Source organism: Podarcis tiliguerta, assembly GCF_965153285.1.
Source record: "Podarcis tiliguerta genome assembly, chromosome: Z".
Taxonomy (NCBI): domain Eukaryota; kingdom Metazoa; phylum Chordata; class Lepidosauria; order Squamata; family Lacertidae; genus Podarcis; species Podarcis tiliguerta.
In genome coordinates this window covers 4308116-4324889 of record NC_139553.1, presented here as the reverse complement: position 1 = coordinate 4324889, position 16774 = coordinate 4308116, and the positions used below count along the sequence as shown (strand labels likewise).

The window sequence follows — 16774 nt, the reverse complement described above, 5'->3', positions numbered from 1 at the left end:
CAACAACGTTTTAAAGGCAGTGGTGAACTGTTGAAGGCTGGGGCTGGGCACAATACTCTGTTAAATGTCCACTCCCAAGGCTTAGATCAGGAATGGGGAACCTATTGCCTTCTAGGTGTTGCTACACAAACAGTGCCTTGTATGGTTACACTACTACATGCCGGTCTGGCTGTTTGGATATCTGAAACTGCAGTGTGTATAGTGAAGTTTGGGTACTAATTATTTGTGATTGGCTAAGTGATTTTTTTTGTATAAAGAGAATTTGGATAGTGGGGCATACATTTATTTGCTTTTCATCAACGGACTCTTCTAACATTTTTGCTCGACCTATAAGGCTAGCCCTGGGTGCAACCTTGCTTTGCTGGTAACAGAGGCAGGAATATGCTTCCCTTCTGTTCTCTAGTCCTGTAGCAATAAAGTGCTTAATTTCCGGAAAAAGAGATACACACACCTTATATGTATCTTAGTGTGTGTGTTTTTTCCTGTTGCTAGGTTGCATGTGTGTTAGAGTGTGTCAGGCAACAGAGATGGAAATTCCCAGGTGTCAAAAAAAGGTTATTTATCTATGCCACTACGGCGGCCCATGTTTTGTTAGCCCCAAAATGGAAAACAAGTGAGGTCCCAACCAAAGAAGAATGGCAACTTAAATTGATGGAATATGCACAGCTTGCAGATCTAACATAGAATAAGAGAACAAGAAGAACATTTGTTTAAAGAAGATTGGAAAATGTTTATTGACTATAGGGGGGAAATTGTGTACATCTGAAAACGTTGACTAGTTCAGGTGGGACCTGCCACAAAAATTAGTGTGAAGAGCTCCTTGTTGCTTTTCCAGCCAGCCATATACCCTTCTGCATGATACTCCATTCCAGTTCTTACCAGGTTTTCATATTTCTTTTTACAGCCAACAAGCTTGGGCTGGTCATTTTCCCCCTGGATCTGACCCCACCCCATAGGACTGGTGTGGGCAGGGGAGGGGGATGGAGGAGAAATAGCCTTGAGAGGCTCTGTGGTATAGTGGTTAGAGTGCTGGATTAGGACCTGGTAGGCCCAAGAACTCACTGGCTAGCCTTGGACCAGTCAGTCTCTCAGCCTAACCTGTACCTCATAGTTCTATGTACAGGTAGGTAGCAGCATTGGCCTTCCATAGTCGAAATGTAGCAAATAGGCCAGTCAAATGACCACGCAGCAATCAGAGAAATAAAGCAATAAAGTTTAAATTGTTTGCTGGCACCAAGCAATGGCGTGGAGGAATAAGTTCCGAAGTCCGGCCTCTCCCAACAGGGGAGGCTTCCCTTTATACATTCATGAATCAGGTCTTTATCCAATCAAAAGTTACAGCATTACACATACTCAGATAGAGACAATAGATTCTGCCTAGAGACAAGAACTGCTTTGCCTGGAGATTGTGTTCCAGAGAGATATATTAGGTTCCACCTAGAGATATCCAGATACAGTAGATACATTAGGTTCCGCCTAGAGATAAGGCATGAGTAGTTGGACATTACCCTTCCATGTCCTCATTTGGTAATCCTTATCAGCCGATCTCTCTATGCCTCTGAGTACAGTGGTGCCTCGCAAGACGAAATTAATTCGTTCTGCGAGTTTTTTCGTCTTGCGAAGCACCACTGTGTATTGACGGTTTCCCGTAGGAATGCATTGGCGGTTTAAAAAAAAAGGCGCAAGATGTTTCGTCTTGCGATGCAAGCCCATAGGGAAATCCGTCTTGCGAAGCAACTCAGAAAACGAAAAACTCTTTCGTCTTGCGAGTTTTTCGTCTTCCGAGGCATTCGTCTTGCGAGGTACCACTGTAGTGGGTTTCTGAGTGTTTTTACTGGATATGGGGGCCTGGCCTAGAGCAACGAAATGACTTCCTTGCTTAACATTTTAACTCACAAAATGGCTTCCCTGAGCATGTTGCCACAGAAACAAAATTTTAAAAAATCCTTCCAATAGCACCTTAGAGACCAACTAAGTTTGTTATTGGTATGCGCTTTCGAGTGCATGCACACTTCTTCAAATACATACCAATAACTAACTTAGTTGGTCTCTAAGGAGCTACTGCAAGGAACTCTACCTCATAGGGCTGTTGTGAGAATAAAACGGGAAGAGAACCATATACATAAGCTATCTTGAGCCAATGTGGTGCAATGGTTAAGAGTATAGACTTGTAATTGGTTTCGCGTCTCTGCTCCTCCAGATGCAGCTGCTGGGTGACCTTGGGCTAATCACACTTCTTTGAAGTCTCTCAGCCCCACTCACCTCACAGAGTGTGGGATAGGAAGGGAAAGGAGATTGTTAACCACTTTGAGACGCCTTAAAGGTAAAGGTGTAGCCTTTTTAATCCATGGGTAGGAATAATTGTTGCACCCGAGCAGAGACAAAAGGAGCCAAACGACACCAAGGGGTTAATCCAGAGAAAGAGCGTTTTATTCTGCCATCCGGAAGGGCAGAGGCACCTGTGTGATTCAGTTCACAAAAGACAGGCCGCACCGAAAACATTTTACAAGCAGGTTTTATCCTTTTTTTCAAACCCCTTTTCCCTCTCCCCCTTCACAGATTTTTACATAGAATGTTGCTTTTTTCGTTCCCTGGTTCTGTTCCCGGAAGTATGTTGCAAATCAATGTACCAGGACAAGGTTGCTTAGATCTGGGAACCGAAAGGTTTTCCGTTCTCAGCTCTAGGTTTGTTACAGCGTTTTTGTTACAAAGAGGACTGCTTAGCTTGTGCTTTTTGTCTTAGAGGAAATTGCAGTTTTTAAAATGCGTACGCCGAGGCCTGGCTGGGGGGGGGGGAATTCACAAACAGTTTTTAGGGCTTTCTGGGGTAACCCTAACTGTACCCCTTCATTCCATACCTCTCAATTTTGGACAGCCTTTTTCTCAAAAAGGCTCGTCCCAGGAAGGCACAGGCTGATATTCTCGGGTCAGAGCTATAATCTGGGGGCGAAGCATGCGAGAAATCATATTGCGTGTCATTGTATGCAAGAATTGCAGCAAGCAAGGTACAGAAAAGCAAAAAAATTAGCAAAATGAAAAGTGGGCCAAGCAGCAGCAAAAACAGGCCTTTTACCCATCCTGGTTTTGGCAACCAGTCAAGCCATGACATGTCCCATCCCTCCCAGGTTTGGGTAGGAATATGGGCCACTGTTTCAAGTCCTGCTGCCAAATTGCGAATGGCCTCACCATGATCAGAGATGTTAAAGCAACAGGCCCCACCGGTGAGATTTAATGCTGCACAAAAGCCGCCATGTTGCGCCAGGAGAAAGTCCAACGCTAATCGGACTGAGAGAAACGCATTGCGTGTCTCATCCAATTGCGTGGCAATTAGCCTAAGGGCCGTGGCTGTCGTGTTAGCAACAATCTCTACCACTGCCTGGAGTCTGATTATGCGGTTCAAGTTATAGATTGGCCCCCTTGCCCCAGAGATTTTCTCTCCCCGATTCCAGGAGGCTGGCGCATAATGGGCCAGTATCCTTTCCGGAGGCCACTGATTTTGGCCCCAATCCTGGGAGCTGCCACCTGCAAGTGTTGCCAGGTCAGCCGAACGCCTCCTTCTAGGGGGTGCAGAGGGTATTTGGTCAGGAATCCACATGGGGGGTATTAAGTAGGCTGGAAAACAGACCCCATACCATCCTCTTGGGAGGGCATGATAGGCCTTTCTGCCACACACCCAGTAAACGTCCTGACCATGGGCAGATGTGGTGCCTGTCAGCAAGCGGGCCAGGCATGCAGTCAATTTGGACTCAGGCATGTTAGTTGGGGCTGGGAAGGTACGATCACAGTGGGAAGTGCCCACATAGGTCTGAGCATCACTGGCATCATTTGATTTGTTGACACAAAGGCAGCCAGTGATCCTGTGAACCTGGAAAGGGATGGAATGATTCCATAAAGAAGAATGGTTGCCCAGAGGCTGGAAGGCAACCAGTGGAGTTGTAACCAAGGATTCATTCCAAGGCACAGGGAGGAGTGGCATTCCTCTCAGAGCATCTACAGGGGCCAGAGTGCAAACGGCACAATTGGTCCGATTTGCAGAGAACGCAACCATCTCAGCAACCTGAATCCACTTATTATATGTGTGGTGGGCCCCCCACGATTGCAGCAGTTGTCTGGTCACTGTGAGTGGTATTGGCATATCAAAGGTCAAAGGCAGCAGAAATACCAGCACGGGGACCCACAGTCGTATTTGAGCCATTGTATACACATGGAGGGGCTTAGGTAAGTGCTAGAGAGTGGGCTGGGGTGTAATTATGCTGAAAGAAAAGACTCACTAGACACCCTCCTCTGCAGGGGTGGCGTAAAGCAAACCAGGCGCAGGTACCTTCAATAAAGTTCAGTTATGCAAAAGGAAAGAAAAGAAAATGTGAAAATGTCCTCTTTCAATCCATGCTGGATTCTTGAGCCGTGCAAAACGTCAGCTTCCAGAGTGACGTGAGCAGGGCTGTAGTGTGGTGGGCGTTCAGTCGTCTGGTGGGCGTTGGACGTCTTGGGTCTCTTCCAACAATGCTGGAGTGATGTCTGGGCGTCTGGGTCCAGTCTGGTGGGCGGTGTAGATCAGGTGTCACAGATGCTGGTGACTTTAACAGCTGTAGAGAAACAGGACAGCCTCTGGCCGGTTTACCTGTCAAGAGAAGAGAAAAAGAAACACACGGCAGAACGACTGTACATTGACAGATAGCATTTGCACCTAAGGTATAGGCCTAGCAAACATTAATTCAAAAGGGTATGCTTGGCAGGAAACTTCGCAAGGGGTTAACAGTTCTGTTCCTTGGGTTTAGTTTTGCCAGCTGAGATTTTTTTTTTTTTTAAGTCTCATTCATGTGCTCTAAATTTCAGAGCTCTCGTGGCCTGTAAGCCATGTTGCAAATTTCAGTTTTCATCTGCCAAGTTTGCTAGTGTCCAATGTGTTCCCTTGCTTCTGGCAAAGTATCAAAGTTTCAAAATTCCTATGTTATGCTGCAGCTCCTTTTTCAGAGTAAAATTGCACCTTAAACAGAAAAACTTGACAAAGTTTACAGAAAGCATTCACTTGCTTTTAAGAAAGTCACTTTCCTCAGGTTAGTGCTTGGGGCAAGGGGGTGGGTAACCCTTGGCCTTCTGGGTTTTTTTTGTGGCTGAACCATAAATCCAGACAGTGTGGGGTTCAGGCTAGCTGGTTGGTGAGAATGCAGCATTTTCCTCTTGGGATAGCAGCCAAGAGATAACGCTCTGAAGCTACCTCCAAGCGCCTGGCACAAGGAGAAAAAAAAAAAAAAAAGCTGATGTCCTGTTACTTGCATGAATGAATGTTAGAAACAGTTAGTTCACTCGCTTCTAGCTGCAACAGTCTTTTAGCAAGAACAGAGATGAGAAGAAATCATTTTTGAGAAATCTTATTGTTCCCAGCCTGTGGGGGTGGGGTGTGTCGGGCGTGGGGCCTATGGGCATTCCATTTCCCAATGACCCTCTTGCCTGCAGATGGTGCACTGGTTTCTTCCCTAGGCGTCTTCTTTCCCTCCCGTGGGCACCCTTCGGGATTGCATTTTTGGCCCCTAATTATTTTGGCCGGGTCCTCTTCGAAAGAAGGATTCTGATTTAAAGTGCTTGGAGGTCTGTGGTCGTGGACATCGGATGACTCCAGGGGGTCGTACAGTCAGTGGGTGGGCCATCAAAGTGGAGTTTTAGCTACCCCAATTGCAACATCAGTATTGTCCGCTGCCTTGAGCTGTTCCCTGGCACAGGCATTTACCTTGCGGATTTCCTCAATGGTCAGTATTGTAATCCTAGGGCTTTCAATCCCTTGGGTTTAATTGTCTCTTTTTTAACAGTTCTGTCCCATGCGGCTCTCAAAGCCTTCTGCTCTGTTTCTTTCCGTCTGCCAATTCACATCCTTACATTGTGCTGCTTCTAGAACCAAGAAGCCACATCCAGCTCACTCTTTTAAACGGTTCTACATACTGGAACACTCTGTCAGACTGCTTACTAGTCCATCTTATCTCTTTATCTAGAGTTTTTCTGAAGTCATCATCATTATCATCATCACCTTCCTCTTCACCTTCCTTGCTTGCATCAAAAGGGGGTTGGGTAGGGGGAACCTCATTTAGCCCTGGTGCAGTTGCTGCATAGGGTGGAGGGGGCTAATTATTCCTCCTTCCTCTTCTTCTGGGACTGTTCTTCTGGGACTGGCAAAACTGGTGGCTTTTTAACTTGTAATTGTACTGAACATAGTTTGACTTGGGCAGTCACAATTCTATTTTTCCGAAGCCATGAGGGATTTTGATCCACATTGGCTTTCCAGATAGAAATATAGGGAATCTGATCTGTGTGGGCCTTGAAAATGTTACTCCATAAAATGTTGACCAAGTTTGGATCAAAGGATCCTCCAGGAGGCCATTCTGGTAAATACGAAGGCCAGTTAACTTCACATAAATGTTGGAGTCTGCTTTTTTTGAGTTTACATCCCCACTCTTCTGCTTTCGTGGCACTTTTCCAGTTTTCCAGAAAGCTCTGTAGTGGTGTCTCAAGAATTGTTTTACTGCTTTTATTTCCCATGACTCTGCCGGCAGCGCTTAGACTTCGACCGGGGCCCAAGAGCACTCTACTGCTTCTTCTGGACACAAAAAGAACCATAACCGGCAGCGCTTAGACTTCGACCGGGGCCCAAGAGCACTCTACTGCTTCTTTTGGACACAAAAAGAACCATAACCGGCAGCGCTTAGACTTCGACCGGGGCCCAAGAGCACTCTACTGCTTCTTTTGGACACAAAAAGAACCATAACCGGCAGCGCTTAGACTTCGACCGGGGCCCAAGAGCACTCTACTGCTTCTTCTGGGCACAAAAAGAACCCTAACCGGCAGCGCTTAGACTTCGACCGGGGCCCAAGAGCACTCTACTGCTTCTTCTGGGCACAAAACCAACCATAACCGGCAGCGCTTAGACTTCGACCGGTGCCCTGCAGCACCCTTTTTGCTGCTTTTCTGGGCAATACCAAAACCAGTGGCACTTCTTCTACCCTGCTGGCGGAGTTGATCAGACTCTCTTATTGCTCCCACCTATCCCTGTGGAGCTTACCTTGTTCCTCGAGGTACCTTCTTTCTGCACGGCCGTTGCTCTTTCTCTCCGTCACTTGTCGCGTGTCCACTCAGGAACGGGTGGCCAGTCCCTCCCACGAAGATGGCAGGATGCGCGCTGGAACTGTTGACCCAGGATCCTGAGCTGCTCGCCTTGCAGTGACGCCCTGGACCTCTTTGTCCCTCGATCTCGGGGAACGTGCTTATTTCCCGGCCGATGCACCAGAAATATGTAGCCTTTTTAATCCATGGGTAGGAATAATTGTTGCACCCGAGCAGAGACAAAAGGAGCCAAACGACACCAAGGGGTTAATCCAGAGAAAGAGCGTTTTATTCTGCCATCCGGAAGGGCAGAGGCACCTGTGTGATTCAGTTCACAAAAGACAGGCCGCACCGAAAACATTTTACAAGCAGGTTTTATCCTTTTTTTCAAACCCCTTTTCCCTCTCCCCCTTCACAGATTTTTACATAGAATGTTGCTTTTTTCGTTCCCTGGTTCTGTTCCCGGAAGTATGTTGCAAATCAATGTACCAGGACAAGGTTGCTTAGATCTGGGAACCGAAAGGTTTTCCGTTCTCAGCTCTAGGTTTGTTACAGCGTTTTTGTTACAAAGAGGACTGCTTAGCTTGTGCTTTTTGTCTTAGAGGAAATTGCAGTTTTTAAAATGCGTACGCCGAGGCCTGGCTGGGGGGGGGGGAATTCACAAACAGTTTTTAGGGCTTTCTGGGGTAACCCTAACTGTACCCCTTCAAAGGGACCCCTGACCATTAGGTCCAGTCGTGACCGACTCTGGGATTGCGGCGCTCATCTGGCTTTACTGGCCGAGGGAGCCAGTGTACAGCTTCCGGGTCATGTGGCCAGCATGACTAAGCCGCTTCTGGCGAACCAGAGCAGCGCACGGAAACGCCGTTTACCTTTCCGCCAGAGCGGTACCTATTTATCTACTTGCACTTTGACATGCTTTCGAACTGCTAGGTTGGCAGGAGCAGGGACCGAGCAACGGGAGCTCACCCCGTCGTGGGGATTTGAACCTCCGACCTTCCAGTCGGCAAGCCCTAGGCTCTGTGGTTTAACCCACAGCGCCACCCGCGTCCCTTTTGAGACTCCTTAGTGTAGTGATAAAGCAGGATATCAAATCCAAACTCTTCTCTTCTTCTCCTTTAGAGGAAAAAGTGGGAAATATTCAATAAATAAAATGTGTAAATGCTACATTCATCTCTCTGGAGGAGAGATGCTCATTACAAAAATAAGTATTTATATTTTTGGTTTTATATTGTGTTTGTCGGATGAAGGGTGGTGTGTAAATTTAAATAATAATAATAATAATAATAATAATCAAAGTAAGGCCCTTGCTTGAACCTACTCTTTTTTCTCTTTCTCTTCCTCTTCCTTCCTTTTCTCCTCTCAATCCATTCCCGAATCCCCTTACGCCTCGTTTTCCCGCCATTTCCATAAAACCCTGAGGTATTGGGGGGGAGGGGAAGAGGAGGCGGACCCTTTCATTTGAGCGAAGGCACGCCTTCTCCAATCGCTTCGCCGCTGAAGTCATCCACGCGCCCAATTGGAAACCGGACTTCTTCCTGCCCCTTCGTTTTTTTCTACTTCTTCTTCTTTCCATTGGGGGCGTGGCGAGGGGAGGAGGAGAAAAGCACTGCCCAATCCTCTGAGAGCGGCTGCACGTCTTCTTCTTCCCCCCCGCACTCTCTCCCAATTTATGGACAGACAGAGCGCGAGCGAGCGAATGCCTTGACTGTACAAGCGCAGGCGGCGCCTCCTCCCGCTCCTCCATCCCCTTCCGCCTCTTCGCGTTACGCTGTCGGCGCAGCGGGCGCATTCGGCGTAGGGGTGCCAGCGCCGAGGAGGAGGGAGGTGAGAGCGAGTCTGTCTCGGGTGGGGGGTGGGGGGCAGTGTGAGGTAAAAGCGGGGGGGAGGTCCTTGCGCGGGGGCCTCTTTCTCCCCACAGAAGAGATCGTGGGGGGTCAATCTGTCTTTTGGAGTGGGGGAGGGTTTTTTTTAATAAAAAAAATAAGCTGCGAGTGGAAAGCTTTCTCCGGGGGGGGGGCGTTATTTTAAGAGGGGCCTGAGTGGGAGGAGGGCGAGAGCCATGGGGTGATGTTGAGGGTCAGTCGGGGTGGGGGGTTAGGAGGAAAGTGAAGGGCGAAGGGCTCCTCACGGCTCTAGTTGTGTGGGGAGAGTTTGTATGGGGCGAGCGGAGGGGGTTGGAGAGTTTAAGACCTGCTTTTATTTCTCCCCTTCTTCCGCCCCCTCTTGTATGGGGCGGGAAAGAGGGGTTTTCTTTTCGCCGTCGCAGTGGCGTAGCGTGGGGGGTGCAGGGGGGCCGGCCGCACCGGGCTCAACATCTGGGGGGGCGCGCTCGCACTCGCAACTCTCTGCCCCTACCTGGCTCACTCACTCTAGGGGGCGCAAATTACTTGCCTTGCCCCGGGTGCTGACAACCCACGCTACACCACTGCGCCGTCGGGTGGCTCGTGTGTCTGAAGCACTTGAAAAACATTCATACTTTGTGCAAAGCTGTATACATCTCCCAGTAATCATTGGAAATGTAGTTTATGGTTGCTGGCTGTAACTCTGTGAGGGATGAACAACGCATATTATTATTAGGTATGGTGAGAATGTGCTATAAATGTATGCTCTGTATGCAGCCTAAGTTTGAAACAGTGTAAAGCTGTATATATCTAAAGCGCACACATGCGAACACCCAAATAATCCTGGGAAATGTATTTTATGTAAGCTGAGAATCATAGCTGTCAACGTTTCCTTTTTTTAAAGGGACATTCCCTTATTCTGAATAGGATTCCTCGCAAGAAAAGGGAAAAGTTGACAGCTATGCTGAGAATTGAAGCACTGCAAGGGGCAAACTTCAGTTCTCATCATTCTTTTTTTTGGAAGAGAATGTGTTTTAAAATATGCTGTGTGCGCAGCCTAAGTCTGAAAGTGTGTAAAGCTGTATACATTCAAAGCACTTTGCCCTGCATAAATAAATCCTGGGAAGGGTAATTTAAGGGTGCTGGGAATTGTAACTCTGTGAGGGCTAAATTACAATTCTCAAGATTTTATTTTATTTTGGTCGTGGTGGTTGAGGATGTGCTTTAAATGTATGCAGTCTAATTTGTGGGTTGGATCAGGCTTGATCATACTTAGAGCCAGACTGCACTGAAATCGGTAGGGCTTAGGTTAGCTCTGTTGATTTCAGGAGGTTTAGTCTCGGTGTGGTGAAGTCTGGATCCAGCGTTGTTTTGTAGAGTGTAGATACGAACAAATGCACCTGTGTAGTTTTATCTAAATTACACACACTTTTTATGTGTGGGTGTGTGTACATATGCACCTACATGTGCGTATGTGAATTTATACAACACACCCATTCATACATATCTTGTGTGTGCAGGTAAGATACATGTGTGGTGGTGTCCACATATGTGTATTGTGTTCTTGGCAGAACAAATTTTCCTGTATAAATGTGCCCTTGCTTTAAGGTCCACAGGGAAGACTCTCTAAACTCTGCCACAGTTAGCACCATGAGCGAGGGCCTTCGTAGTACAGGCACCCAGTTTATGGAATTCTCTCCCTTCTCAGATATGTCTGGTGCTGATTTCTTTAGGCTCTTGATACAAGCTTGGTATCTATTTGCCCAAGCCTTTTTGTGAGAATTGCTGCACCACTTAGGGATGTGTACGTGTGTATTCTTGCCTGTTTTGTTTTAATGTAGTCCGCTCTTTATTGCTTCAGCAATAAAAAGTGTGTAAAATATATTACCGTATTTTTTGCTCTATAAGACTCACTTTTTCCCTCCTAAAAAGTAAGGGGAAATGTGTGTGCGTCTTATGGGGCGAAGGCAGGCTGCACAACTATCCCAGAACCCAGAACAGCAAGAGGGATTGCTGCTTTCACTGCACAGCGATCCCTCTTGCTGTTCTGGCTTCTGAGATTCAGATTTTTTTTTCTTGTTTTCCTCCTCCAAAAACTAGGTGCGTCTTGTAGTCTGGTGCGTCTTATAGAGCGAAAAATACGGTAATTAATTACATGTTGTGCATGTATATAGTTCTGTGTGCCTACAGACACACAAACATTATAGCCATGATCTAGCCAAAGTGGCACACTTTTTAAAGTTAATGTTGAAACTAGTGGAGTTCTAAAGCACTTGCTTTTGAATGAATTGTACTTTAAGATTTACTGTTGCAAGTTGTGTTGGTCTTTAAGGTGCTATAGGACTCCTGTGCTCACTCCTAAGCTGTACACTCATGGGCATGTTTGGAAATAAATATCCATGTGTCCAGGTGACCTTCCTCCTTAGCCTGTTTAGAATGGCTGGAATGTAAGAACGCTGCAATCGTAAGCAAACCTATCTAGGAGTAAGGCTGTTGAACACTCTGGAGCTTACTCTGAAAAAGACTTGTCTTGGATTTAGGGCTGGGCAATATCTGGTTTTTAACATTGTGATATATCACAATGCCTGAAATAAGGATGGAGCTATGTAGAGGCATTAGCTGGTTTCATGGTTTTTCTTCCATCGTGATTTTGCCAGCGCCTGCTCTTGTGATTCACTGCCCCCTGCATGAGGCAGGGGAAAGCTGAGCTGGCAGAGTTAACAGGGGCTGCAGGAATCAAAAGAAGCATTGGCTGGCTTCACGTTTTTTCCTACATTATGAGTTTTCCATAACACACACACACACACAGTCATAATTTGTGATATATTTCCAGGTCAAAAACAATGCAGCTGATACCGCAATATGGACTTCAAACCAGTTTTGGATGATATATCGATATATCACCCAGCCCTACTTGGATTGCACTACAACAGAGCTGCTACTCCAGAACATGTCTAAGAATATAGTACCTTGGAAGTCAAATGAAATCCATTATGGAAGTCCATTCGACTTCCAAAACGTTTGAAAATCAAATCACAGGTTCTGATTGGCTGCAGGAACCTCCTACAGCCAGTAAGAAGCCATGGAAGCCCCGTCGGACGTTCATTTGCAAACTGGAACAATCACTTCCAGGTTTGCGGAATTCGGAAGCCAAAACGTCCGAATTACAGGGCGTTCTACGACCAAGGTGCGATTGTACATATATTTGAGGATTTGATTGCCTGTGAGAGGTTGATTCTGTAGTTTCATAGGTTTAGTTTCCTCTCCAGGGTCTCAGAAGCAAATAGTTATAACAAGGATAAGCCGATTTTAATCTGGTATGGCCTCCTTTTTTCTTTATAAGAATTAGCACAGTCCGCCAATGTGTTCTAAATTTACAGAGTAAGGGTTGAATAATCAGGATATCTTTAAGCCTAACTACACTATTTCCAGTGATCCTCACTAGGTGCTCATTGCATAGAAATGTAAGGAGAATATAACTGGATCCGGCCAAAGTCTACACAGGGAAACATTATTTGCAGAAATCACACCAAACCAGCAGAAGCTACATGGTCCGCTGGAAATTGGCATGTGGTTCACCAGTAGACGCTGATGTATCTTTCACTTGCTTGGGAGTAAGATTATGAGGGGTGGGAAACAGGACACCCACAACTATTTTTTACCTCATCTGTCCTGAGGACTGTATAGCTTTATCCCTTGTTCAGAATAAATAATGCGTCATGTCAATTAAGCACAATGTTCACTGAAAGGGCTATAAAAATATGTGTAGATATTAAAAGTTGACTTGAAAATGGGTTGCTATATAGACTGTGTGTCCACTAAATTCTGTCTCCTGCCCCATCAGAGTTACCCCAGATCTCCTGTGTCAGGTCTGATATTGGAGATTTGGCAACTCTATAGTTGGGGTAGAAGCTGAGGAGGACCTGATATAGGAGGGGTGGGAGTGAGGGGGAGGTGACTCCTATTGCAAGTGGTTAGCCATTTTGTTTTACAAGCTGGTGGGGAAGTGAAGTTTGTGATGGTGGAATGTTCGTGGGTTACAGACAAAGCTACTTGGATGGGATTTGTTGGTGAATTGGGTTGTAAGCACTTAATATGTCTAATGGGAATACTTGGTCAGTGAGCTGAGGAAAGCTGAGAATCTGGGAGAATCACTTGGACTGGGAAAATGTTGCTGCTGTCTGTGGAAGGGGTATTCAATGTGGGCTAATATTGGAGGGGGGGTGGATAATTGGGCTGTGGTTAGGGCAGTTAGTGAGGAAGTCCCAGGAGTCACTTGGGTCAGCTGTTTATTTAAAATATAGCTGAACACAGCAGGCGAGATATGTAGCTACAGATCAGAATGAACTCATCGAACTTTAGAAGCATTCATCAAGGCAGAGTGGGGTAGGGAAAAAATGCTGGAAGTATCTCAAGAATTGCCATGTAGGCTAGGTTCTTAAAAAATAATTTCATAAATTTTAATTTGGCTTTTGGCAAGCTCATTGTCTCATTACTGTCTCATTACATTTTAACTGTAATTTGAGTTGCTTTTGAAACTGACTGTGCCCACAGCCGGTTATCTGTTTTGTCTTCTCCAAAGAGTTAATGGGCTGAACAAACCCTGAGCCTTATACCCCTGATGTAAAGGCATGTCTAAGGCCTAGGAAAAGCAAGCCTCATAACCATGTTTTGTAACACCCTGGTCACATTACTTGACATGTTTTTTGCTTCTTGTTGTGGCGAAGCTGACTGAAAGGCGAGGTGTGGTGGATGGAAAGTGCCTATCCTTGATACGCCACAGTCTGATCTCTATCAGCCATCTATGGACTACTTATTTCTCTTTTGAACATCCTTTTCACTGGAAGACTGTGTGTGTGTGTGTGTGTGTGTGTGCGTGTGTGCTTGTGAGAGAGAGAGAGAACACATGCATACATGCAAATGTGCCTATGAGCATCCGTCCTTTTTTGAGACTGCTTGCTGTAGATAACCTGAAGATCTAATCCTCTATGTATACAGTACAGAAAAATAAAAACTATTCAAGCAGGTTGCAGAAGCATTTGGCATGTAAAGTAAAGGATAGTGTTTTGGTGGCGATGAAGGCATCTTGAATTTATTTATAGATAGATATGGGATAATACTTGAATATCCATTTATCTATGATTAGATTGGGCGGCAGAGGGAGGAACTGACACTAGCGGATAATAAGCTGAGACTAACCCCTTCTCTCCCTTCTGTAGGCTTCCAATGAAACCTGTGGGAGCCACAACATATGCTGCTGATGCAGTTGTCCACGTGAAGCTTTTGCACAAGGGGAGGAGACTGGAACTGTGAAGTGTTGACACTGCTGTGCAGCAGCTCAGAAAGAAACTAGCAGTACTTTCAAGAGGAGCCCTGAGAGAAGCCAAGCACCACAATCTCTAATCAAGGGAGCTCCTGCTGGTCTGGAGCTTAGATTTCCCCCTCTACCCTTGGAGATGAACCAGAGACTTCACTTGCCCTCCTCCTTACCTGAAGTCTGCACCAGCGATGATACTATAGCCAGATCAGACCACCAAAGAGAGAAGAGGATTTTTCATTTAAAGCTAGGGTGCCATTGCATTTGAACTGAGATTTCCGTGCTCTATTTTTGTAAACTGGATTGACTGTGGATTTATTTCTTACATTGTGGTTTCACCTTCTTTGAAACATCTTTATTGTTTATATTTGGAGCTGCTGCACTCTATAGATATTTTTGCTCTTTTTCTTTGGGAGTTTCTAGACTTTGTGTTTTTTGGTCTTGTTTGAATTTGCCCATGGCTTTCTTGATGAAGAAGAAGAAGTTCAAATTTCAAACCAGTTTCACTTTAGAGGAGCTGACTGCTGTTCCTTTTGTGAATGGGGTTCTGTTCTGCAAAATTAGGCTTCTTGATGGAGGAGATTTTGCCACTTTATCTTCCAGGTAGGAAGTTCTTCATTTATAATAATAATAATTTATTATTTATACCCCACCTATCTGGCCCTCCCTGTTTGATATTTGTTGTACTGAGCAATTATGTGTCACTAGGGCTATTTCCCCTTGTCTAGTGCCCCCCTTATGCTTTGTGTGTGCATGGTGGGTGGGGAGAGAGGAAATGAAGTTCTGTGAACACTGATGGCCTGCTGTGTGAGGTTCTTCAGGAAGTTGGGTACACATTTTTCAAGACTTTTCAAACTAAAGCATTTGTGATCTGAAAAACTTTTCATTTCCCCACCCTAGTAGTGCATATAGTGATGAGTGTGTGTATTGATACTCACTAAGGAACTTGAGATTTGGGAAAGATCTTTCTGCATATCCTTCCTCTTTGCTCCCTTGTTTAGCTTATTCTAGGTTGCAAAGTATGTGATACTTGAGAATCTGTTTGAAAAATCACAGCTTTAGATGCTGTGTTGTTCTCTTTTCTTGTTGTTTTACATTCATTAATAGACCAAAATGCTGTATCATGAATCTAAACTAATACGGTTCTAGTTCCATGGAGGGAGTCCCTTTTTAAAAAACATTTAATTTGTAGGATTATTTTCTCTCTTCTCTAAAAGGCGACTGCCCTGTCTTTCAGTAACTGTTAATCAAATGTTGCTTTTGTTGTTGGCTGTGTGCAGATTGATTATTGCCTAGCATTGTGCCAAAACAAATTCCAAAAACAATCCTGGACTTGCTCGTGAACTGCCTTGTTCCGTAACTCATGGCAGGAGATTTTAGAAGCTTTTCTTGTACTTGTACAAAAGCACGTAGGTCTCTAGGAAGGGACAAAAATTGATTTTTGTGTGGCTTTCTTTTAAAAAAGCAGCACGAAGCCAAAGTTTTTTTGTCTCTTCATATATTATTATTATTTATACCCCGCCAATCTGGCTGGTTTTCCCCAGCCACTCTGGGCAGTTTCCAGCAAAATATTAAAATACAATAATTAATCAAATATTAAAAGCTTCCCTAAACAGGGCTGCCTTCAGATGTCTTCTAAAAGTCAGATAATTGTTTATTTCTTTCACATCTTTTGTGAGGGCATTCCACAGGGCGGGCACCACTACCAAGAAGGCCCTTTGCCTGGTTCCCTATAACTTTCTTCTCGCAGTGAGGGAACCGCGAGAAGGCCCTTGGCGCTGGACCTCAGTGTCTGGGCAGAATGATGGGGGTGGAGACGCTCCTTCAGGTATACTGGGCCGTGGCTGTTTAGGGCTTTAAAGGTCAGCACCAGCACTTTGAATTGTGCTCAGAAACGTACTGGGAGCCAATGTAGGTCTTTCAGGACTGGTGTTATGTGGTCTTGGTGGCCACTCCCAGTCACCAGTCTAGCTGCCGCATTCTGCATTAGTTGTAGTTTCCGGGTCACCTTCAAAGGTAGCCCCACGTAGAGCGCATTGCAGTAGTCCAAGTGGGAGATAACCAGAGCATGCACCACTCTGGCAAGACATTCCACGGGCAGGTAGGGTCTTAGCCTTCATACCAGATAGAGCTGGTAAACCGCTGCCCTGGACACAGAATTGACCTGCGCCTCCATGGACAGGTGTGAGTCCAAAATGACTCCTAGGCTGCAAACCTGGTCCTTCAGAGGCACAGTTACCCCATTCAAGACCAGGGAGTCTTCCATACCCACCCACCCCCTGTCTCCCCAAAACAGTACTCCTGTCTTTTCAGGATTCAACTTCAATCTGTTAGCTGCCATCCATCCTCCAACTGCCTCCAGACATTCACACAGAGCCTTCACTGAATCAGATTTAAAAGAGAGGTAGAGCTGGGTATTATCCGCATACTGATGAACACCCAGCCCCAACCCCCTGATGATCTCTCCCAGTGGCTTCATGTAGATGCATGGGGAGAGGACGGAACCCTGAGGCATCCCACA

At 45.8% G+C, this 16774-nt stretch overlaps 1 protein-coding gene and 1 long non-coding RNA gene across 4 annotated transcripts in view; one reads left to right on the top strand and one right to left on the bottom strand.

Annotated features, from left to right (window-relative positions):
* Positions 1-2730: 2730 nt before the first annotated feature.
* On the bottom strand, positions 2731-7795 carry LOC310669202. The gene is made up of 2 exons (XR_014507074.1): positions 7052-7795; positions 2731-4621 (listed from the first exon to the last, which is right to left on the bottom strand). It is a non-coding gene; the product is annotated as an uncharacterized lncRNA (long non-coding RNA).
* A 952-nt stretch (positions 7796-8747) lies between these two features.
* Positions 8748-16774, top strand: part of EEIG1 (estrogen-induced osteoclastogenesis regulator 1) — a 57837-nt gene continuing 49810 nt past the window's right edge. For 2 of the 3 annotated variants that reach the window (XM_083423131.1, XM_083423129.1), the window contains exons 1-2: positions 8748-8919; positions 14156-14856. In XM_083423131.1, the coding sequence (XP_083279257.1) occupies positions 14711-14856 (146 nt within the window). In that variant the 5' untranslated portion in view covers positions 8748-8919; positions 14156-14710. Of the gene's footprint in view, positions 8920-14143; positions 14857-16774 lie in introns of those variants that run through there. The other variant, XM_083423130.1, reaches the window with a different exon arrangement.